The sequence below is a fragment of the Gymnoscopelus braueri genome (genome assembly GCF_963280865.1).
Source record: "Gymnoscopelus braueri genome assembly, chromosome: 14".
Taxonomy (NCBI): Eukaryota; Metazoa; Chordata; class Actinopteri; order Myctophiformes; family Myctophidae; genus Gymnoscopelus; species Gymnoscopelus braueri.
In genome coordinates, this window is record NC_137619.1 from 11,514,880 (window position 1) to 11,540,116 (window position 25,237).

The 25,237-nt window shown below is 40.4% G+C and overlaps 1 protein-coding gene across 1 annotated transcript in view; it reads left to right on the forward strand.

Moving 5' to 3' along the window:
* Window positions 1-25,237, forward strand: part of LOC308099849 (uncharacterized protein) — a 266,481-nt gene that overhangs the window by 153,752 nt on the left and 87,492 nt on the right. The window contains exons 20-22 of the mRNA XM_080448669.1: window positions 11,751-11,804; window positions 12,800-12,835; window positions 17,218-17,250. Coding sequence (XP_080304795.1) covers window positions 11,751-11,804; window positions 12,800-12,835; window positions 17,218-17,250 — 123 coding nt within the window. The remainder of the gene's footprint in view (window positions 1-11,750; window positions 11,805-12,799; window positions 12,836-17,217; window positions 17,251-25,237) is intronic.

Genomic DNA, 25,237 nt, shown 5'->3' on the forward strand with positions numbered 1-25,237 from the left:
CGGTGCTGCGCTATGAGCTTGTAGATCTGCTATTTTTGAATAGCCAAAGAAATCTTAAAATGAGATGCTTTCCCGGCTTTAATGGGTTAATTGGGTGTTTTGACAGCCTGTGCTGAATATACAAAGAAGTGAACCACACATCAGCAGCAGTGTCCAGGCAACTAAGAGGAGTACGCCTCCTTGTTTTTGAATTGGACATTCTAACACACACAGGCTGTCAACTTACAGTAGGCTACCCAATTTAAACAGTGGTATCACAGTGGAATATACCGGCACTTGTATCACCCTGTTTTCACTACAGACATCCATAGGAATAGGAATTGCTTTAAATTTGCCATATGATGTTGGAAAACAGGCCTATTCACCGGCACCCCCAGTCCTGGATGGATGGCAATGCTCTGTGACAGCGATGGGTGAGGTCACAGATGAGGCTACTATACTGTATATACAGTACAGTACACATATACAGTCAGGGCCGGATTACCCATAGGCCGTAGGGGGCGAGTGCCCTGGGCCACCAGCCAATTAATAAGAATTAAATAACATAACCTTAACATAACCCTAACCCTAAAACCGAAATAAAGTAACCAAAAACCGAAAAGAAACTAACAAAATCCGACAATTTTTCGCGTGAGGTCGCCCTGGGGCACCACATAGTGCTAATCCGGCCCTGCATACAGTAACAGTGTTTCCCAAACAATGGGTTGGGACCCATTTTTTGTTCTCTGATCAATTTTTATGGGTTGTGAAAAGTTTCATGCAATTTGTTTTATTTATTTATCTGAATCTTTATTTCAAAAGATTTTCGCCCCAAAAAGCAAAAAGAAACAAGAAAAAATATATAAATTTCGCAAGAATTACACAAACAAATACATACTCAAGTTTAAAAAGCTTTTAAGAAAGAGTGAAAATAGCACATCTACAAGCTCACAATGTGTCACTATAGATTCGCAATTTTCATTATAAAATAGGGACTGAAGTGGTTAATTCATAAAAAAATATTTTACGTTAGGGTCCCGGGGAGACACCCATGCAGCAAAAACCCACAGTGTTAATTTCACCGTGCATAACACGGTACCCTCAGCCTCCAGTGGCCCACTTGTGATCGCGCGGAGAGTGAAAGCTATTGTGTGTTAGCGGATGACCTCTTGACCTCAGCTGTTCGTTTGATGTATAGGCGCGTTGGTTCCGTGACGTTGTCGGGGCTCGGGCCACAGTACGCTCCTCCTGCTCCCTCTGCCCAGAGGAGGGAGCCGTGTCGGGCCGGCCCGGCGTGCCAACCTTGAAAAGGAAAGTTATCTGTGCTGCACTGCGAGGACACTCCGTTTATACCTGAAAACAAATGGGACGGCAACAGCTGTACAGTACTGTGTGCCGTGAAGCCCCATGCCGCGGTTTTGTTTAGCCCATTAACCCATTAAGACCTGAGGCCGCTTCTAAACATTTTCTAAATCCTAACAGTTTTTCAGAAAAAAATGTAAAAAAATTATTTTCACGATTTTTCAAAAATAGCAGATCTACAAGCTCGTAGCGCGGCACTCGGTGCCGCGCTATGAGCTTGTATATCTGCTATTTTTGAATAGCCTAAAGAAATCTAAAAGTGACACAGATGCGTTCCAGGTATTAATGGGTTAAGACCCGATGAGGCCGATTCTACAAAATGTCTTCTAAATCCAAACAGTTTTCTGAAAAACGTATGTTGCTATAGCAGTCGGTGCTCAAACTTTTTCATGTCAAGGACCCCCACATTTATATGTATTTGTCCCCCCCGACGATATCACTGCGTATGTATTAGTCTGGAATCTCTGCATTTCCAAGGGGCAAATTCAAAAAATGACTCTGGTGATAAACCCGCCCCATATTTGCATACTGGGCCCTGATTGGTCGCTCACAACTTCGGAGGGAGAGAAATCCAATCAAATTTTTACCATGGCAGATTCGTCTGGAACCAGGCTACCAGGGACCCCCCAGAAGCAAAGATTTGAGTTAAAAAAGTTAGCTTTAAAAATATATATATATTGAAAGATTTGCACAAATTTGCGCACATTTTCAAAAATAGCAGATCTACAAGCTTGTATATCTGCTATTTTTGAATAGCCAAAGTGTACACACAGATGCTTTCCCGGTCTTAGTGGGTTAGAGGGAGAAATGCCATGCCGCTGCCTTCGTCCTAGTATATCGTACAGTACACTTGGAAGGCTAGAACAAACCGACAGAGGTTACCTTGATTAGCTTTTCATCAATCAGCTGACTTGTACTCCAGGCGAAACATGTCTTGGGTAAATTGGCCACTGAGTTGTACATTTATTATCTTTGACTCGAGTCTGATGTGACTCAAGAAAATGGATGACTCCAGACTGGAGCTGTATGGGGGAAAGGAAACAGCTTTTCCACTTGCGAGGAGTTGCACACCTGAATCTAAACGTAATTAATGTCCTTGTTTGTGCCAGTCTCTTAAAACAGAAGGCTGGTGGATTTACAAGATTCCATTGTGTGCTGTTTTGTTTGACAGGAGATTATGCACTAAGCAGTGGTGTAAAGTTACTAAGTAACTAAGGTATTTGTTTTTACTTTACAGGAGTATTTTCAATTTTCAGTACTTTTACTTCTACTCCACTTCGTCTCAGAGGCAAATATTATACTTTTACTCCACTGCAATTATTTGAAAACCTTTATTATTATTATACGTTATCGTAGTTACTTTGTAGATTTTGATTATTGCTACAAAACACACATTACCCACTTCAGCCCTATACATTTCGGCCATTTGAAAATAGCCGATCAATGCGTCGCAATATGACGCATTGTGAGCTTGTAGATCTGCTATTTTCAAAAGAGTTTTATACATTTGAAAACTTGTGAAATGGGACATTCTGCATAATTACTTTTGTACTTTTAAGTATATGTTGATACCAATACTTTTGTACTTTTACTGAAGTAACTTTAGAATTCCGGACTTTGTCTTGAGTATTTCTACATTGCAGTGTTGATACTTTTACTTAAGTAAAACATTTGAGTACTTTTTCCCACCACTGGCACTAAGTTTACACAAAGTATTTTGCAGTGTATTTATTGTATTCTATTGATTAAGATTGTGGTTGCATCACAGATAGGTCAGCCTATCCTACCACATGACTTTGCTTACTCATATGATGTGTGTTGTTTACTTACTAGCTTTTTTAATTCATCCTGTGAATACAAATGCCTGAGGTGATGCAATGATGATGAAGTAAAAAAATAAATAAAAATAATCCAAAATATATATAGGGCTGAAGTGGATAATGTATGTTTTGTAATAATAATACAAATCTACAAAGTACCTAGTAACTAAAGTCTTCAAATAATTGTAGTGTAGTAAAAGTATAATATTTGCCTCTGAGATGTAGTGGAGTCGAAGTAAAAGTACTGAAAATAGGAAATACTCCAGTAAAGTAAAAAATACCTCGAAATTTTTCTTAAGTACAGCACTTGAGGAAATGTACTTAGTTACTTTACACCAATGGCTGCATTCACCCCCCTTAGAACCCCACCACTGCCGCCACCACTGGGAAACCCAACCTCCAGACTAACCCCCACAGTGATATAGCCACCCGGAATTGAACCCTGGTCTTCTGCTTAGGAAACCCCGTACAGAGCTAATTCAGAATCGAGGCAGGCACAGGACTTGTTGCTTTAATACCTGTTACATGCTCTGATACTGGTTTTAAATGTGCATTCCAGACATTGCATTGGCATTAATCACTCATATACAATGCCATCAGGGAGAGATCATAGCATTATCATTATACATCCGTGTTTACTCTGGCTGACAAGAGCACTTTTATTTCCCAACAGTATCGGTTTCTATTTTAAACTGCCATAATGATATGACTATAGCCATCCATTTGAAAGGAATTGAAAGAACACGCGAGCATAGCCGCGGGAAGACCTTTTAGGTCAAGGGTGCGGTATGCGCTCGCGATTTTTTTTCAAGGTTTTGGTCGGGTTTTGTTTTTTTTTTGTCACCTAAATTCGGTTTATTCGGTTCACCTAAATTCGGTACCTGGGGGAGGGGAGGCGGCCGCACCCCCCGCACCCCTACTTCCCGCGGTACTGCACGCGAGCGACTGCTGTAAGAGAAGTTAAATCACGACGCCTTTGACAAGAATGACAGGAAACAATTGCCACGTTCAGTCATAAGAGAGAGCCATCAGGGACTCTCCTCAACAGTCACTGCTGGTCCCCCCTTGCATTTTTTAGCTTAAAAAAAAAAGACTTTGAGCTCTGGTAAAGACTAAACTGCTGCTTGTTGCAACATCTGTGAACGTGAGTCGCAAAGCCTTCTCTCACTCAGTCAGCGGAGTGTGAAAAAAAGTCTGTGTGTGGCACATGATGTGCAGGGAGTGACGGCGTGCCCATGAATCACGTCTCCATAACTGCGTCTCCCACTGACAGTCTCAGATTAGGCTCCTCTAACAGAACGCTGCAGATATCGATGGGAGAGAGATGGAGAGATGGAGAAGGAGGACACTTGACGGGTTTAACCGATTCTATCCGGGAACGCATCTGTGTCATTTTTTGATTTCTTTGGGCTATTCGAAAATAGCAGATATACAAGCTCATAGCGCGGCACTCGGTGCCGCGCTATGAGCTTGTAGATCTGCTATTTTTGAAGAATCTAGAAAATGTGTCAAAATCTTTTTTTTTCTTCTTGGGGGTCCCTGGAACAACATATTTTTAGACGGGGGTCCGTAGCCATATACATGTCTAAAAATGTTTTCTAAATCCTAACAGTATGTTGCTATATCAGTGGTGTTCCAACTTTTCCTCGTCAAGGACCCCCAAAATTATACGTATTTGGCCGCGGACCCCCATCTCAAAATATGTTGAAGCACAGATTGGCGTTAAAAATGTTTAACTTTCAGACACATTCAAAAGATTTTTCAAAGAAATAGCAGATCTACAGCTATGAGCTTGTATATCTGCTATTTTTGAACAGCCAAAGAAATCTTAAAATGACACAGATGCGTTCCCGGGTCTTAATGGATTAATTGCATTCTGATGACTAGAGGTGTCCCAAAGTAAACGCCCCACTGGCACCACGGGTGGACCAGTCCCCGGAGCTGCCAGCCCCGCTGGGTATTCATACATATTATTAAGAATCAGAATCAATCTTTATTGTCACATCACATTACAAGTAAGGTGGGTGAAATTCTTAGTTGTGCAGGCTCATCATTGCAGTTTAAAAAGGATAGATAGTCATCTCATAGAGAGAGAGGAGAGGCATAAAGTGCATAATATGACTAATCTACATAATACAATAAAGTGACTAAAGTGCATAATAAATAAAAAGTCATGAATGTGCTTGTATATGTATTTTTAAATAAATACAAAAATCGGGTGAATACTGTACCAGTTTATTCCCTACTCTTTTATTGATCCTGGTGTTGGGTATAGGACCACTACTGGTTAACATGAGGTATTGCATGAATCACATAGCGTAATATCTCCCCTGCCCAAAACAGGCTTTCCTAACCTTTCTCACCAATTATTTACTACCTCGCGTGACGCCTCGCGATACAAAAAAAAAATCATTATCAGTGGTGTAAAGTAACTTAAGTACATTTACTCAAGTACTGTACTTAAGTACAATTTTGAGGTACTTTTACTTTCCTGGAGTATTTCCAATTGTCAGTACTTTTACATCTACTGCACTACATCTCAGAGGTAAATATTGTACTTTTACTCCACTACAATTATTTGAAAACTTTAGTTACTAGTTACTTTGCAGATGTAAATTATTACATTATAAAACATACATTAACCACTTTAGCCCTATTTTATACCTAGGCTATTTGAAAATAGCCGATCTACAAGCTCACATCGCGTCGCGATGTGATTTTGTAGATCTGCTATTTTCAAACATTTTAGTACTTTTACTTTTTGTACTTTAGTCAAGTAAATTTTGAATTCTGGACTTTTACTTGTAACGGAGTACTTCGACATTGTGTGCTATGACACAAACGGAGCCACCGTTTTATAAATGGTACCTTGTTATTTTTCGTCGATTGTTGTGTTGCTTTTGACATGCCTTTTTTTGGATTCACTGTCGGATAACACTGGAAGCCCACACACAGCAGGCTATGTCACTGATAAATCAGCACAAATTGGCTGTCAGATATCTCACAAATGGGGGGGGAAGCTGCCACGCGGTGATGTGAGGGTTTTAACGTCCATAAAAGGCTCGGAATGTCATGTGAAGCGAACGATGCGACGCATCCCATGGCAACCGTGTCATTTGTCATTGTTTAACACCCCCGTAGCACCGCTGCCGCGGCAGTGGCTCAGCGGAGCGGTCACCCGGGAATCGGCAAGATGGGCGGTCTGATCTCGGGTTTGTGTCGATGTGTCCATGAGCAAGACACTGAACCCCTAACTGCTCTCTCCGGGTGCTGTTCAGTATAGCTGAACCACTGCTCCTAGTTGTTCCTATAGTATTTCCTAGTATGTGCAAAATAGTGTATAGGCTACTACTTAGCAGTGGTGGAAAAAGTACTTGCATGTTTTGAAAATAGACGATCTACAAGCTCACGATGCGTCACATCGCGAGCTTGTAGATCAGCTATTTTCAAATGGCCGAAATGTATATAGGGCTGAAGTGGTTAATGTATGTTTTGTAATAATAATCAAAATCTACAAAGTAACTAGTGACTAAAGTTGTCAATACTTGCCTCTGAGATGTAGTGGAGTCGATGTAATAGTATAGAAAAATTGAAATACTCCAGTAAAGTAAAAAATCCTCAAAATTTAAGCACAGTACTTGAGTACATGTACTTACTTACTTTCCACCACTGCTACTTACCTGATGAAAACTCTGTTTACCTGTCCTGATTGATGGAGTACTGTACGTGTCCAAACAAAATCTATTCATTAGTGTGACTTCTGATGCTTCTGGTGGTGGTTTTGCCCTGCCCCTGTGGTCCCAAGCCTTTGCAGGGCCACATTACGGCCAGCGGTGACATCTTGTTAGCGGAGTGACATAACAGGGTCAGTTGTTAGTGAGGAGAGGGGAAGGGTTGAGTATTGGAGTTCGACAGCGCTAAGAACCATGTGTGCAACTTTTTCCACCATGTCACTGTGCCCTCTCAGACTACAGAGCAGGTGATTAAATCTCAGTGCAGAAGAGTACCTAATGGCCTGCCTTTACCCATCCTCCCTCATACTGTGCCATTTTCTTTAATAAGCAACCTTTCTCCTGATTATCTGAAGTGTGTCTTTCTAGTTGGACACGACAACAACACAGATGAAAAAATAAAATAAAATCTGTTGAAACTGGCTGGGAAAATGGGGGCAGAATGTTCTCTGGGCAAACATTCTGCAAAATATAGCTGATCTGCAAGCTCACAATGCATAGCGTTGCACCGCATTGTGAGCTTGTAGATCGGCTATTTTCGGCTAAGATATTTGTCGTAGAGGAAGAGAAGGAGGGGGTTAAGTAATAGAGTGTAGGTCTAGTTAGGCGGTTTACTGCATTTGTCAAGTATATAGCAACTTAACGTCTAAGGGGTTCACTATTAGATAATAATAACAACATAATACCAATATCCTGGGGATTTTCTAATGTTTTCCAGCTGTATAAAAAATTGAAAATCGAGCAAGAAGATTGACAGCAGTAAAACCTCAGTTTGTTGACGAGCTGTAGAATTGGCATTCGTGTGACACTTCTCCCAAAGTCCCCAAGGAAATGAGTTAGTCGCTCGCTTGCATTGTATATATTCAAATGTATATACTGTACCGTGTACGCACTTTATTGGCTCATGCACTATTTAACATGTTATAATCCTGTATGGCTGCATACAGTACCGTGGCTTAATGCAAGTACATGCTGTTATGTTGCAACTCGCTGGCAATGACAATGAGGTTCCATTTCCTCTGTGTGTTCCCCATGTGAAGGAATGAAAGAATGAATGCAGTGGTGGTGGTAGATGTACTCAGATTGTCTTAGTAGCGATACCACAATATAAAAATACTCTGTTACAAGTAAAAGGCCTACTGTTCGAAATGTTACTTGAGTAAAAGTACAAAAGTATTGGCATCAACATATACTTTCAGTACCAAAAGTAAAACTATAAAATGTTTGAAAATAGCAGATCTAGTAGATAATAGTAGATCGGCTATTTTCAAATAGCCTATGTATAAAATAGGGCTAAAGTGATTAATGTATGTTTTATAATGTATATCTGCAAAGTGACTAGTAACTAAAATTTTATAATAATTGTATAGTAAAAGTACAATATTTGCCTATGAGATGTAATGGAGTAGAAGTAAAAGTACTGATAACTGGAAATACTCCAGTAAAGTAAGAATACCTGAAAATCGTACTTACTGTAAGTACAGTACTTGAGTAAATGTACTTAGTTACTTTACACCACTGCACTGCTCTGTTACAAGTAAAAGGCCTGTATTAAAACTGTTACTTGAGGAAAAGTATAAAAGTATTGGCATCACAATATACTACCAGAAGTAAAAGTACTCAACATGCAGAATGTCCATTTCAGAATGATATATAATCATGTTGCTGCCTGGACAGCGATTATTCTATGTGAGCTTGTAGATCTGGTATTTTTTTTAAACATTTAGAAGACTATCAGCTATATCTGTTTTAGTAACTAACTAATTAAAGCTGCATAACTGTAGTGGAGTAAAAAAGTACAATATTGGCCTCTGGGATGTAGTGGAGTAGAAGCATCAAAGAAATGGAAATACTCAAGTAAAGTAAAAGTACTTCAAACATTGAGCACAGTGCAGTAGGCCTACTTGAGTAAATGTACTTAGTTACAATCCACCACTGGAGCGATTGGAAGTTGTTTCATGACTTTTCCCACAAGAGAAAGAGAGGAATCCAGTTTTACAAACTATTGGAGGCACTTTTCACCTGCATTCATCAAGTGCCATCTGTTGGCAGTGAGAGGAATGACTCTGTCATGGTTTAGTTTAGTTTGTTTTACTGGAAGAAAAGTGCTGCAATGCAACAGGGACTCCCCCCATTCATTATTTCACTAGAGCCTAGAAAGTCCAAAATTTTATTGCATATTTAAGCAGTCATTTAATTGCCATTTCAAGCAGTAAATGTTGTTTGTCCACGCGCATACTGCACATGAGATGCAAGCAGTGATGGAAGAAGTACTCAGACGTTTTACTTAAGTAAAAGTATCAATGCCACAATGTAGAAATACAAGTAAAAGTCCTGCATTACATAATATTTTCTTTTAAAGAAATTGTTCAAATCTTTAGAAAATTGCAGGTCCACAAGCTGTGAATGGATCTGCAGATCTGCTATTTTCAAATAGGCAACGTACGTATAAAGTATTGAAAGAAAACCTCATGTAAAGTAAATGTACTTAGCGCACAGTCCCCCTGGGTACTGGAGAACAAAGCATGCAGCAACAATGACATCAGACGGTAACGTTGCAAAAATCAGACAAGCAGAACAGGAGGGAGCTGTGGGGTTGGAGGTGGGTTTATAGCGAACGCTTGGAGGGGGTGGGGGGGGCATGCAGATGAGGGGTGACTTGGATATATAGCAGATCTACGAGCTCATGCTCGTAGATCTGCTATTTTTTTTTTAAATCGTGAAAATGTGTGCAAATCTTTGGGTATGTATTTTTTAAAGCGAACATTTGTGAAATATTTTGTTTCAGGGATCCCCCAGAAGCAAAGATTTGAGTTACAAACGTTTGCTTAAAAATATATATATTCAAAGATTTTCAAAAAGTGCAAGATCTTGCTATTTTTGAATAGCCCAAAGAAATCCAAAAATTACAAAGATGCGTTCCCGGACTTAATGGGTTAAAATGGATGCCAACTGACGGGGGGGGGCTTTGGTGTGTGAGTGGGATGAGCATCGCTGATGGGGACAGACAGGGTGCGGCTTGACTCTGGTGACCTGCCTGAACTATAACGCTATGCTCTGTTAGTGTCACAAACGCTCCACACGTCTTTTGAGTTTAGTGCCTGACTAATTCTCGCTGTAATTACAGCAGCTTTATTAGACCGGTGTGCCCTGTGTCACAGGTACTCGGGGGACCACACAGGTCAGGAAGTCGATGTAAGTCGGGAACGATGCGATTTGAGAATGCATGCCCCACCCGTTTTTTTGCAACACCCATTGTACTTGTTGTCAGAGTACCCGTTTTACTCAGCGCGTTACCCACTACCATACAATCGACAGACCAAATATGGAGATATAGGTGATCCCCGATGTCATCATCTGCTAGTGTTGTGTTAATGATGGACTTGGCCATAAATGGGAGACAGAACAGTTCTATTGTGCACACCACCACTTATATTGGTGCAGCGCGAGCCCCCAGAGCCACGGTAGAACAGTGAAGCTGCCGTCGGCCTGGTGGTCAAATCTGAGAATGCAACACTTCCGCATTTAAAACGCCACTGCGCATGCTTCTACCGTTTGAAACCCTAGTGGGCCTGCTCGGTGCTCAAGACTTCCGCATTTGGGCACCCAAATTTGGTGCCCAAATGCTGAAGTAGAGCGTTCTTCCACTTCAAACGCCGGTGAGCAACTTTCATTGAAATTAATAGCTGGGGGCGGGGCATTCCGCCCTCTAGATATATTATAACTCTATGGTGCAAAGCGACGCGTTGTGAGCTTATAGATCGCCTATTTTCAAATAGCCAAAGTATATGTCTGCAGTGATTAATGTATGTTTTTTTAATAATAATTGAAATCTACAAAGTAACTAGTAACTAAGGTTCTCAGATAATTGTAGTGGAGTAAAAGTACGATAGTTTCCTCTGAGATGTAGTGGAGTAGAAGTCAAAGTATTGAAAGTGGGAACTTTACTCCAGTAAAGTAAAAAATACCTCAAAATTGAATTGTACTTAAGTACAGTACTTGAGTACATGTACTTAGTTAATTTCCACCACTGGAGGTCAATCATTATGATTGCGAACGCAGCGGAAGGAGGCGCCTCCGCGCAAGTGGAGCTTACTATGACACCGTGCTCGGCTTGTGTGTCCGCGTCTCTGTGTGCAGTATTGTGTGCACTGCCTGTGTGCAGCCAAGTCAAGTCAAGCCAAGTCCAATATAGACGTACCATACATCAAATGAAAGGTCTTTGAAAACTGAACACACCTGTCAAGGTTGCGTTTAAGCCCGCCCCTTCCCCCGGAAGCCACGCCCCGGAGAAGGCTCCTAAAAACTCCCCATTGAAACCCCATGTTAAATGAAAAGTGCCAGAATCGCTCCGAAACTTGGGGGTCTACGAACAAATACTTCGGGCTCGGATTTTGGCTCCGCCCCCCGGAAGTGGGTGAAACAGGCACTTCAAACACTTTGATGAATTGTTCAAAAACATTCAAAGTTTTTTTTTTGTGAATTTGTATTTTTCTAAGATGCTCCTTTTAATGTATTTTTTATATACTTTTTTATTGGTTACTTTTTTTAAAATATTTTTTTTTCATATTTTTTTTATTTTTTTGGCGTTCGCTTCCCGCGTTCGCGCGTCTTACTTGGGCAGTAATGATTGTAATAGAGTGTCTTTATGTGAAAGAACAGCTACTGATTAGGAACATTACATTATCTGCACCTGTGCTGATTACCGATATCCCCTGCACCTGCTAAAAGCCTGAGTATATTACAGATCAAGTGCATTTCTATTTCTTTAGGTAAGAGCAAGATGGGGTTGCCCTTGTAGCTCAGCTCTTTCTGGGTGCTGTCAGTCATGGTGTGTGTGGTGTGTGTTCATGTACAGGGAGTGAAAGGCGATGCTGGCGTCCCAGGAGAGAAGGGGGACGGAGGAGATCCCGTATGTACTTTTCCTTGCAGTGACATTTAAAATGCCTATAGTTATAGTCTCTGCTACCACCAGCGGTAGACAAAGTGCTCTACCCCCAGTATTTGAGTCAAAGTATAGATTCTCAGATTTAACCCTTTAACCCATTAAGGCCTGAGTCCAATTCTTAAAATGTTTTCTAAATCCTAACAGATTTTTTTTACGATTTTTCAAAAATAGTAGATCTACAAGCTCGTAGCGCGGCACTCGGTGCCGCGCTATGAGCTTGTATATCTGCTATTTTTGAATAGCCTAAAGAAATCTAAAAGTGACACAGATGCGTCCCAGGTATTAATGGGTTAAGACATGAGGCCGATTCTAAAAATGTTTTCTAAATCCCAACAGTTAAAAAAAAAAATCACAAATAGCAGATCTACAAGCTCATAGTGCGGCACTCGGTGCCGCGCTATGAGCTTGTATATCTGCTATTTTTGAATAGCCAAAGACATCTAAAGTGACACAGATGCGTTCCCGGTCTTAAAGGGTTAAACTCAACTTCAAGTGAAAGTTGCCCTGTCAGATGTGTACTTGAGTTGGAGTACTTGTTTTTTTAGTATTCAAAAGTACATTTTCTTTTATATAGAAATGCATTGCTCTGTTAACATTTAGACACTTTCCAAAAAATAAAACAAAGATTTTCCTGAAAGTATATCAATAATAGTGAAAATAGCGGCTCTACAAGCTCACAACTGAGCTTGTAGATCTGCTATTTTAACTATATTTGAAATAGGACTTAATTCATGTCGTAGCCTACTGTTTTCCTTTCCTAGACATGTGGTGGCGTCAAGAGTGCAATATTTGCCTTTGAAATATAGCGGAGTATCCAAAAATACAAATACTCAATACTCAAGTAATACTCAATTACTCAAGTAAATGTACTTGGTTACCGTCCAGCACTGTGTATTTCCATTGCGGTGACATTTAAAATGCCTCCAGTGGTCGTTAACCCCATCCTCCTCCTCCCACAGGGGCAGGCAGGTGGTGACGGCATGAAGGGACAGAAGGTAAGTCACTTCAGTGTCAAATGCCATATAATGTCATGTATGATAACTCCGTCTGTCCATGCTCCCTGTGACTGTGCGTGCGTGTGCGTGTGCGTGTGCGTGTGCGCGCGTGCGTGCGTGCGCATGCATGCATGCATGCATGCACTGCGTGAGAGACAGACAGACAGACAGACAGACAGTGGCATTCTGTGCATTATTGCTATTCTTCTTAACTATAATATAGTTATTATACGTCATTATATTATAATGACGTACACACATGCGTGCGTGTGATTGTGTGTGTGTTAAATTGTGCATTTTAATGTGATTGTGTGAAATGAGTCATTTAGTCAGGGTGCTTTAGCTCAGTCGGTAGAGCGCTCGCCTTTCAACCACAGTGTCATGGGTTCGATCCCGGGCACTGCCAACTCGTCGTTGGAGTTGGCAGCGTGTGAGTTGGCACCCAAGGCTTGGGTGCGCGGCGAGCCGTGCGGTAAGTACCGGGAGTTGATGGTGGGTGTTGCGCTCTACGTCAGCAATCCATCTCCCAGGGGTTCTAACGCATTGTGAAACGGAGATAGGACTCCCTGATACCGAAGCCTCTCTGACCTACTTACTCAGTCATTTGCAATGCAATCTTCAAGTATGTCCAGAATGTCATCTGAACATCAACAAACACTGTCCCCCTTCACAACTAAATAAGAGCACTTGTTACCCGCGCTAACAGGCCTCTGATAATCAGGAGTTAGTAACTCATGTAACTGTTGTTTACATGTTTCACAATAAGACACCGTTCTGGAACAGTACCACTAGATCAGTGACTTTCAATTCAACGACCCCCACTTTGATATATATTGATATATTTGACCGCCATTATATAGCATCTGTATCTCTGGGATGCTATAATAAAACATCTAAAATCATTATAGTGTTCATTATAGTGTTCATCTGAGAATGTACAAATGTACATTCTCAGAGTTACAGACCTGTATGGATCCATTTGGTTCCTAAATATTTATGATTTAGGTGGGGACCCTCTGGAACCCCCTCAAGGACACCTGGGGGTCCCCAGACCTTAAATTCACTTCCGTTTTCTCCTTTTCTCCTGTGTACATATAGTGTTTTGTATTTGTTGAGGATTATGTATTGTTGTGTTAATTCTGTAATGCTATGTTGATGAATTGAATACATATAGGACCACAATGGAAACAAGTCCCCAGGACTTTTTTTTGTGTTATCCTTTTAGCCTGACATGTCTGACTGCACCTCGTGCTGTTTACATTTCTGACTGATAAAGTATTCAATCAATCAATCAATCAATCAATCAATCAAAGACCCCCATGTTGACAAACCGTATGATGTCAGGATTTAATGTATTTTGCTCAAAGCTGCTTCCCACTGAATCCTGGAAGGTCACTTCATTTGCCACTCTGTTGCAAACCGACCAGTGTGATGGAAGCTGCCAGGCAAATATACATCTTCACTGTTTTGCGAAGCGGAAAATATAAGATGGCAGCTGTGTTACCCAGCTTCACCTCGCTCCCTAAATGGAAATGTGAAATTTATTGAGTGCATTTGAGTGTTTCTGTGGAATGTATATTGCAAAAAGCAATACATTAAGGGACTGCCCCCACCCCACCCTCCACCACTTCTCTGCACAAAGTAATATTGTAATTTTGGTCCTCTACACTGTAACTTTTATTACCGTGTGATATTGTTGTTTTTCTGGAAGAAGTGGCCATGATGTTGCACAGATTACCTTTAACCCGTTAACACAGGGAAAGCATCTGTGTATTTTTAGATTTTAGAGTTGGCTATTCAAAAATAGCAGATATATGCTGACCATATTAACACATTGACTGCCAGAGTTTATTCATAATGTACTCACCCCTGTGCCAGCAATTTGCGTGTTTTAAAAAAAAAATGTTTTGTAATTTTTCATTCAAATAAATTCTCTGATTGTGATGTCACAATGTTTTGGGGGCCTGCTGGCCTAGCGGTCCAGGCGCATACCACATATAGGCTCTAATGCAACCTGACGGCGTGTGTCGCGGGTTCAAGTCCCGATCCCGATCCCGATGGCCTTTGCTGCGTGTCACTCACTGTGTCTCTTTCCCCCTGTTACCTGTCCATCTCCATACTATCAACAAAAGCCTAAATATGAATGAATATTTTAAAAAGAACATATATATATGGTCTGTTTTGACCAAACACATTATTTATTTAGATTATTGGTAGCGGTCATTTCTTTGTAAGTCATTTGTCATTATCTGCCCTGTCACATTTTTGCAGTGGTGGAAAAAGTACTCAAATTCTTTACTTAAGTAAAAGTACCAATACCGCACTATAGAAATACTCTGTTACAAGTAAAAGTCCAGAATTCAAAATGTACTTGAATAAAAGTACAAAAGTATTGGTATCAAAATGTACTTAAAGTACTCAAATATTTGAAAATAGCAGATCTACAAGCTCACAAAGCGTCGCATCCCGACGCGTTGTGAGCTTGTAGATCTGCTATTTTCAAATAGCCTATGTATAAAATAGGGCTAGGGTGGTTAATGTATGTTTCATAATATCATAATAATATCAAAAGTAACTAGTAACTAAAGTTTTCAAATAATTGCAGTGGAGTAAAAGTGCAATATTTGCCTCAGAGATGTAGTGGAGTAGAAGTAAAAGTATTGGAAATTGGAAATACTCAAGTAAAGTACAAATACCTCAAAATTGTACTTAAGTACAGTACTTAACTAAAAGGCAGACAGAAATATATGTTTTTTATTAACACTAAAATTCAATACCAAAAACTATTAAATCTCCAATCGCCATTATTTGTATGACAATGAATGGTCAACAAACATGTCATGACGGTGACACCCCACACAGTCAAGAAGCTCCCAAACAAACTTCCTTCACCCATGGGACTTTTATTCCAGTTTATTTTGGAGGAGAATGTGTACGTATGGAGTACAGTATGTACAGGCCCTCACCTGAAAGACGTGTACTATTTGTTTCTGCATGTGTACATTGCTTCACCTGCAGGGGCCCCGTGGGTAACCCTGTTTTGGATCTTTTTTTCACAGAGCGCACTCATTCAACTTGACAGTGTTCCGGGGTGACATTGAGTTCCCCTGTCCCTCTCCATTACTGTGTTGCCGGGTGCACACACAGTGCACCGTATTAATAGACGGCAGTGGTGGGGAAAAGTACTATTTCTTTTTTTACTTAAGTAAAAGTATCAATACTGCACTGTAGAAATACTCCGGAATTCAAAATTTACTTAAAAAAGTAAAAGTACTCATTATGCAGAATGTCCCATTTCACAAGTTTTCAAATGTATAACATGTATACAAATCTTTTGAAAATAGCAGATCTACAAGCGACGCATTGTGAGCTTGTATATCTGCTATTTTCAAACGGCCGAAATGTATATAGGGCTGAAGTGGTTAATATATGTTTTGAAATAATTATCAAAATCTACAAAGCAACTAGCAACTAAAAATGTTCAATTGTAGTGGAGTAAAAGTACAATATTTGCCTTTGAGATGTAGTGGAGTAGAAGTAAAAGTACTGAAAATTGGAAATACTCCCATAAAGTAAAAATACCTCAAAACTGTACTTAAGTAACAGTACTTGAGTAAATGTACTTAGTTACTTTACACCACTGATAGATGGGTAGGTAGATAGATAGCCATATGGTAGAGAGATACAGTAGTTACACGCGTATCTACAGTAGGTAGGTGGATGGATGGATGGATGGATTATTCAGTTCCCCTGCCCCATTCCATTGCTGTTTCTATCCATAATAGATGGAGAGAAACATAGATAGACTAGAAAAAATGCTCCTCGGAGCACAGGTCTCCGCCAGGTCAGGTAGATTATTGTGGGCCAGCAATGTTCGGAATTCGCCAATCAGGATGGAACAATCAGGATATTACATTGTATTTACATTGGAGCTGTTTATTTGAGATATAAAACAATATATATATTCTTACTTTAGCAAAAGAAAAGCAGAAGAAAATATAGCTGTTAAGGGCAGCATAGGCTTCAGCCTTAATTTTTTCCCAACTCTGGAGATGCATTCTCGAATAGTTTTTAATGGGAGCTGTTGCCTGTTGCCCAAAAGACCTGTTGCCCTGTGTCTCATCATGTTGCTCGTTGTTGCTGAAAAAATTGTACACTCAGAGAGTTACTGTATGGAGGTCCTTGGCCTACCAAACTGGGGGTCTTTGAAATTAAAAAAGTTTGAGAACCACTGGTCTGTCTGTCTGCCTGCCTTTCTGTCTGTGTGTTGATGTAGTCTTGCTGGCCTTTGTGTGGAGGTGATAGTTGTCCTCACAGCTTTAATGGGTCCGTTGTGTTCATCAGACAGGTTGATTGATGTGTTCTTTGTGTTGTGTTTCCAGGGGGAGCTTGGCCCCAGAGGTCCTCCTGGTCCCGTAAGTACAACCGCTGCATTACAAGACCCCCAATGTGTCATTTATGACAGTGCTTTCACAATGGGTCGCGGAACCATTTTTTGGGGGGTCGCGGACCCATTTATATGTGTCGCGAGTAAATATCTTATTTCAAAAGGAATACATATCTATGATTTTTACCCCCCCAAAAAATCAAATAATTTATGAAATTTACACACACACACACACACACACACACACACACACACACACACACACACACACACACACAAAAATCCATTTAAAAATAATAATAATTAAGATAAGAAATAATGAAAATAGCAGATTTACAAGCTCACGTTGGGAGTTATTTTAGGGCCCACAGGTTTGGAATCGTTGGCCTAAAAGAGACAAAACGCGTTGTATCTCTAAGACCACTCGAGACTAACTGAATGAAACATCAGTGCTATGGTGTCTCCAGGGCCATTATGTAACCACACATGAATACCCACAAGGACAAACTACACAATTATGAGAATACTCGTTTTAATTAAGCTGCAAGTATGCTGACTTATTTATTCTGGAGATAGATATGAACAACATCACTTCACATTATTCATTAATACTGTGGGCATATTTAGCACTTCAGATCTGGACTTGAGAACAAAGTTTGTTTTGAAATTGAGTCGAATAAATTTCGTGAGGCAGCTTCATCTTCATGCTGGTTTCACTATCTATCTGCTTAAGTGTAAATATTACGCTGTGCGACGACAAGAGATAAATCTTGCTTTTCAGTAATCTTTGAACTTGTGTTCTTAGCTTTTCCCAAATTGGGCCAATTATATCAAAACAGCTGCGGTTCAATTGATCTTTCGTCTGGAAAAGAAACGAAACAAAGCATCTCTAATAAAGAGATAATCATGTTCATTGTTGTGTGAGAGGTGCGAGCCACCCAGGCTCCTTGTTCCATTGAACAAGGATGCTATAGCACACTTGAATGGAAGCAGCATTAGTCATTTGATGAATGAGGCTCTTTGAGTGTCTTTGTGTGTACGTGGGTGCGTGTGTGCAGTATGCGCACGTGAGTGTGTGCGTGCGTGTGTATGTGTGTACTTTTAATACAATACTTGTGAGCCCCAAAAACGTACCCACAAATAGTGGAATTTGAGAAAATATACAATTTTCCTGGTTCTCTCAACCATTTGGTTATTTTTATGTTTCAAAAAGATTTGGTGAGTTAGGTTTACAATTAGGAAAAGATTCAGGTTGGTGTTAGAATTCGGCTTGGGCATTTAGAGGTTTACTATAGGCTTATTTAGGCTTAGTTATACTTAAAGTAGTTGTGTGCCGGTGCCACGCACCGAAAATAGCTCTCACTGCGTCGCAGCATGACCCGTTGTAAACTTGTAGATCGGCTATTTTCTGCTTTAGGACCAAAAAATGGCAAACATTTTACAAAATGGCATTCATAAAATCCTAAAATGTTGATGTCCTCACAAGTATAATACAAACGTGTGTGTGTGTGTGTGTGTGTGTGTGTGTGTGTGTGTGTGTGTGTGTGTGTGTGTGTGTGTGTGTGTGTGTGTGTGTGTGTGTGTGTGTGTGTGTGTGTGTGTGTGTGTGTGTGTGTGTGTACGTGCTCTCGGCAGATAATTTTGGCAGTTAAGCATTGATTTTCCTTACTCTGCAGAAGCGAGCGATCAGACCATTACCCTTCCTTCATAAACCTCCTCGCTGGCCGTGTTTATTAGCACTGGCTGGGGAGGAGAGCAGGCCTGACGCATTCACAACCACCAGCTCCCCCCAATGCCCACCCATAAAAACCCTTTTGGCTCTAATACACTCCTGCGAACGTACACTCGTAACATCCCGAGTGTTCATTTAACACTCGAGAGTACAACTGGAACCAAACGGGTCAATTTGGGTTCCATTTCTATACTATAGAGTTAAATTAACGCTTAGGGTTTTATTGTGTGTGCCAAAAAGGATTTCTATTTAATATCACAATCTCCAAGCTTATGTTGATGTTAAAAGACTATAAAATGCACTTGATAACAATACTCTTTTAATCCATTAAGACCGGGAACGCATCTGTGTCATTTAAATTTCTTTGGCTATTCAAAAATAGCAGATACAGTATACAAGCTCATAGCGCGACTTGTAGATCTGCTATTTTTGTGCAAATCTTTGAATATACATCATTATGTTTTAAAGCGAAGATTTTTCACTCCGATCTGTGCTTCTGGGGGTTCCTGGAACAACATATTTTGAGACGGGGGTCTGTGGCCAAATACATATCATTTTGGGGGTCCTTGACATGGATTTTTAGATATGTATTTTGGCCGCGGACCCCCATCTTAAAATGTTTTGTTCCAGGGACCACCCAGAAGCAAAGATTTGAGTTACAAATGTTTCGCTTTAAATATTATGTATATTCAAAGATTTGCACACATTTTCAAGATTCTTCAAAAATAGCAGATCTAGAAGCTCATAGCGCGGCACTCGGTGCCGCGCTATGAGCTTGTATATCTGCTATTTTTTAATAGCCAAAGAAAGCTAAAATGACACAGATGCGTTCCCGGTTTTAATGGGTTAAGGGGGAGGGGGAATTCGGAGCACACAGCTCACAGTCTATGAATGCTTATTATGAAATATTATTCTCGCTGCTATTTCCCCTCGTCCAGAAATAAGTTCAAGCTTTTACTGGAAAGGATAAAAAAGCCCAGACAAAAAGGGCTGTAGGCTGCGTGAGGCAGTCGCATATTTATTTTTTCTTGGCGGAGTTTAGCATTCTGGGCAGAAATGTTGACTCACAACTCCGTCTTATTTACAGCAAGGACGTAGGGAGTGTGTGTGTGTGTGTATATATATGCAGGTCAAGGTGGTGCGTGCTACAGCTAGACAGCGTGCATACCAATTCCCCTGGGAACGGCCGTCCTCCTCCTGAGGTTACTTTGAACATAGCGGTTCATTCAATTCATCCACGCATGTTCCTGCCTGAGGATGGAAGGAAGGAAGGATGGATGGATGGATGGATGGATGGATGGATGGATGGATGGATGGATGGATGGATGGATGGATGGATACTGTAGTACAGGGGTCTTCAACAGGGGGTCCAGGACCCCTAGGGGGTCCTCAGAGTTACTACAGGGGGTCTGCCAAATCTTTGTGTGATATGATATTTTTTTGCCTTAACCACTTGAACCTTAGCATCCCTTTTCTGAGGAAACATTAGCAAATCTACACCTATAGATTACACCTATACCTCTTTGCCAAAAATAGCTGATCTACAAGCTCACAACGCCTCGCAGCGCGGGGCGTTGTGAGCTTGTAGATCTGCTATTTTTGGCAAAGAGGTATAGGTGTAGAGGGGAAAATAGAGCAGACCAAGTGAACAAAAAAAGTTGAATCTGAAACACAATTTTATACAATATAGAGGGGGTCCCTGCTTCATCTCTCTCTCAGCTAGGGGGTCCTTGGCCTGAAAACGTTGAAGACCCCTGCTGTAGTAGACAGATAGACTGACGGACAGACAGATCTTTCAGCCCACCAGTTGAAAGTAGAGATGTACCGATACCAGTTTTTCATTCCCTCTGAAATGATCTGAAATTGATAGAAAAATGATAACTTTAAAATTGCATTACAAATGAGAGAATGAGAATAACACCACTTCGGTACGAACGCATCAAGACTAAATACTATCAGATTAGCAGCAGAATATTAAACTAGTTGTGGTGATGAACAGCAAATTAATGTAGGTTCATGTAGATAAATGAGTGTAATATACTATAAGGTGAGAGCAGTAGTTTTGAGAAACTACAAAAGTGCCCCCAGAATGGCCCTGTATGCCCCAAATGGAAATCCCCAGGCAGGACCTCATTATAGATCCATTATTCAATTTAGTATAGTATTATTAATAAAGTGCCCTGAGAGCAGAATGTTGAATATGAAAGCATCTGTGCTTTGCATTGGAGTTGTGGAGCTTTACTAGATATTGGCTAGCTGTGATTGAAGCCATTTTAAATTCATTCAAAGCAGAGAAGTAGCACAATTAGGCTAAACAGTTTGTTTCAATGTAGTAGACTAGCTAGCAATATGGCAGGCTATATTGTTGCATGTACAGTACAAACAACAACATTAATTTGCTGCTCTGAGGGCAGTTTCTCAATGCTGGTCTTAGGGCAGCTTATAGCCTTTTAAAGGTATATAGATGCAACAATGTTAATTTGCTGCTCTCAGGGCACCTTCTCAATGCTGCTCTCAGGGCAGTTTCTCAATGCTGGTCTCAGGACAGCGTATAGCCTTTTACAGGTGTATATACATGCAACAACATTAATTTGCTGCTCTCAGGGCACTTTTTCAATGCTGCTCTCAGGGCAGCTTAAATTATATACATACAACAACATTAATTTGCTGTTTGATGGCATTTTCTCAATGCTGGTCTCAGGGCAGTTTATAGCCTTTTACAGGTATATGTATGCAACAATGTTAATTTGCTGCTCTCAGGGCAGTTTCTCAAAGCTGGTCTCATGGCGGCTTATAGCCTTCTAAAGTTATATGTATGCAACAATGTTAATTTGCTGCTCTCATGGCACTTTCTCAATGCTGCTCTCAGGGCACTTTCTCAATGCTGCTCTCAGGGCAGAATAAATGATATACATACAACAACATAAATATGCTGCTCTCAGGGCACTTTCTCAATGCTGCTCTCAGGGCAGAATAAATGATATACATACAACAACATAAATTTGCTGCTGTCAGGGCACTTTCTCAATGCTGCTCTCATGGCAGCTTAAATGATATACATACAACAACAACATTAATTTGCTGCTCTCAGGGCACTTTCTCAATGCTGGTCTCAGGGCAGCTTATAGCCTTCTACAGTTGTATATATATGCAAAAATGTTAATTTGCTGCTCTCAGGGCACTTTCTCAATGCTGCTCTCAGAGCAGCTGTGCCCTCACAGTAGAATGTGCCTTAATAGCTTGTAGCTATGTTTGAAAATGATTAAAAACACTGCAATTCAAGGCAGAGAAGTTTCACCTGTTAAATTAGCAGTTAGCAATTAACATTTGCTAGCTACAGTAGCTAACATTAGCTAAATGAAATTAGCACCTTGCTAAGTTTGTTAGCTAGCAAACCTTAGCCTAATGAAAGTAGCACTTGCTAAATTTAGTTAGCTAGCAAACGTTAACATATTAATGTTTAAAAGTTGTACCTTCTAGTCAGTGGTGGAAATGGACTGGATTCGCTTTGGGAACCCTACTCGTTTTTTTTTGCGGTTCTGGGCGGATTGGGTTCGTTTTTCCGTGGTTCTGGGCGGATTGGGTTCGTTTTTTTTCCAGTTTTTGGTTTCTTTATTTTGGTTTTAGGGTTAGGATTAGGAGTTAGGTTAGGGTTATGTTATTTAATTCATATTTTTGCCTGATTTTACCAATTTATTATCACAAAAAACTATTTCTGCCTAATAAAATAATCAAACAAAATGGGTTTATACTAATGTATTTTGTGGATTATATTAGACAACAACTAGATGGTTAATTTCGCGGATTTGGGTACTTTATATTGTTTTTTTTGTTACTTTATTTCGGGTTTAGGGTTAGGGTTAGGGTTAGGTTAGGTTTATGTTATTTAATTCTTTTTTTTTTGCGGTTAATTTGGTGGATTTGGGTACTTTATTTTCGTTTTTTTGTTACTTTAATTCGGGTTTAGGGTTAGGGTTAGGGTTAGGTTGTTTAATTCTTATTTTTTCGATTGGGTGCCCCTGATTACTCAATAAAAATACCTTAAAATTATACTCGAGTACAGTACTTGAGTACATGTACAGTACTTAATTAGTTACTTTCCACCACTCTCACTGTCAGCGTTAGATTAAAATTACTTACTCACCTTCTGCAAAGATTGTCTTGGTTTCAGAGAGCAGAGCATGGTGGTAAATATGAACTTTTGCCCCAAACTTTAAGTCTTTATATTCCATATGTCCACGTCGTGTGTAGCAGCCTTGTTTACCTTGTGTGTGCAGTGCTTGCTTGACGACGTAAAGCCTACGTTAGTGCACAGTGTGCACTAACGTAGGCTTTACGTCGTCAAGCAAGCGGCCACAGAAGTCTGTTTCCTTTCAAAGCGATGTGCATTTCAAAATAAGAGTTTTTTTTTAAATCTATACTTCAAAAGTGTTATAATTCAACACGTTTTATTTTGAAATACTACTGGAAATAGAAGTAGCCAGGTAGCCTAGTTGAAACTAGCTATTTTTTCCTGGAGCCCCCCCCCCCCACACACACACACACACACATTTAAAACATTCATATTTCATAATAAAAATAATACACAAAAAATATCATATGGCTTCATGTCTCACAGACATTTTTTATTTTTTTACAGCTACATAAAGATCTCTTTCGAAAGTTACTCAAATAAAATTGCAGAGATCTACTGATTATTGAACCTTGATTGTATTCATGACAGACTTGATGACATTGTTATTGGCACTGCTTCTTCAGCTTCCAAATACATGCGACAATTACCTCAGTTAGAGCAGCTCAATGATAGACGACTCTGTCGAGCCGGTAACACAGTGTGGTCAACGCTACTTCCTGTAACCCTTGTAACCATAGGTGGAAAGCGGGGACCCTGCAGTATTACGGCTGCCTATTGGCTGTGTTCAGAGCCATGTGCGTGTGTTGACAAACACACCCACGGCTCAGCCCTGCCTGGAGTGCAGGGCTGGTCTGGGACCAAAATTCAGCCCTGGCACTTTGGTCCGGACCAAACGTAACTAATAATTTGGCCACGCGACCCGGAAATGACCGTAATAATCCTAAAACGGGAGCGAAAATATTTAAAAAAAAAAAAAAAAAAAAAGATTTTTTTTTTTTTTTTTGACAATCTGAAGAGCGTTCCCACACGTGTTCACAGCGTTCCCCCGCAACGGTTGCTATGGGAACGCCGTTCCCATGCGTGCAACGCCATTTCCACCACTGCTTCTAGTAGGCTTTAAGCAGGAACTGAAGTGGAGGTGCACAATTTAAAATTCCAATGAACCCAGGAGCAGTAGGCTGTAAGTAGGAACAGAAGTGGAGCAGAAAGCTGCAAAATTAAAAATTCCATTGAACCCGCCTCCGTCCCCAAATCCTGCCCCCGGCCCCGCCTCCCGCTCTCTCTGATTGGACGGGCGCGAGAACCAATGAAATTGAATGCTGCCCTTAGGAGGCATTCCAATGACTATACGTCACATCTGCGGGTGAAAAAATGGGTTACAAAATTTTGGGATAAAAATATAGGTTAGAAATTAAATGGTTTGAGAACCACAGATCTGGGAATAAATCATAAATAATAAAATAAATAATTGTGAAGCTACAAGTTAGTAAAATAATTATGTAAATAATACATTAAGAGTATAAAACAGTCCTGCAACATCAACTGAAACATTCAAAAATATCATGTGATAAATGACGTGGTATCGGAATGACATAAACTACCATACTCGCCGATAACGATAACCAGCATTTTAGGCGGTATCGGCATCTTTTCCTGATACTGGTATCGGTATCAGAAACAACTCCAGTTGAAAGCTTGCTTCCCCGTCCAGTGGCCCGCTATTAGGCTTCCAACATCAGAGACGGGTTTGAGCATCAGGCAACGGCATGCATGTACTCTAAAATAATTACAGTAGCTTGAGGAGGCTGAGGACGTCTTTGAGATTTGACGAGCTGGGGATGGAACCAAGGGGCTAGCATCAGGCTTGTAAATTGAGGCTATATAGGAAGTGTGACAGTTCATATGAATGGCCTGTAGTCTCGCTGTTTCACCGCTGTTTCACCGCTGTTTCACCGCTGTTTCACCGCTGTTTCACCGCTGTTTCACCGCTGTTTCACCCCTGCTGGTTGCAGAAGCAATTAGGCTCTATTCAAGCGGATGGGTTTTTGGACGAACTTTACACTTGATTTTATTACATTAATAAGCATTGTCATAAATACTATCTGCTTCCAGTCACCAGTTTAAAGTCTTCTTTCAATCACCATGATA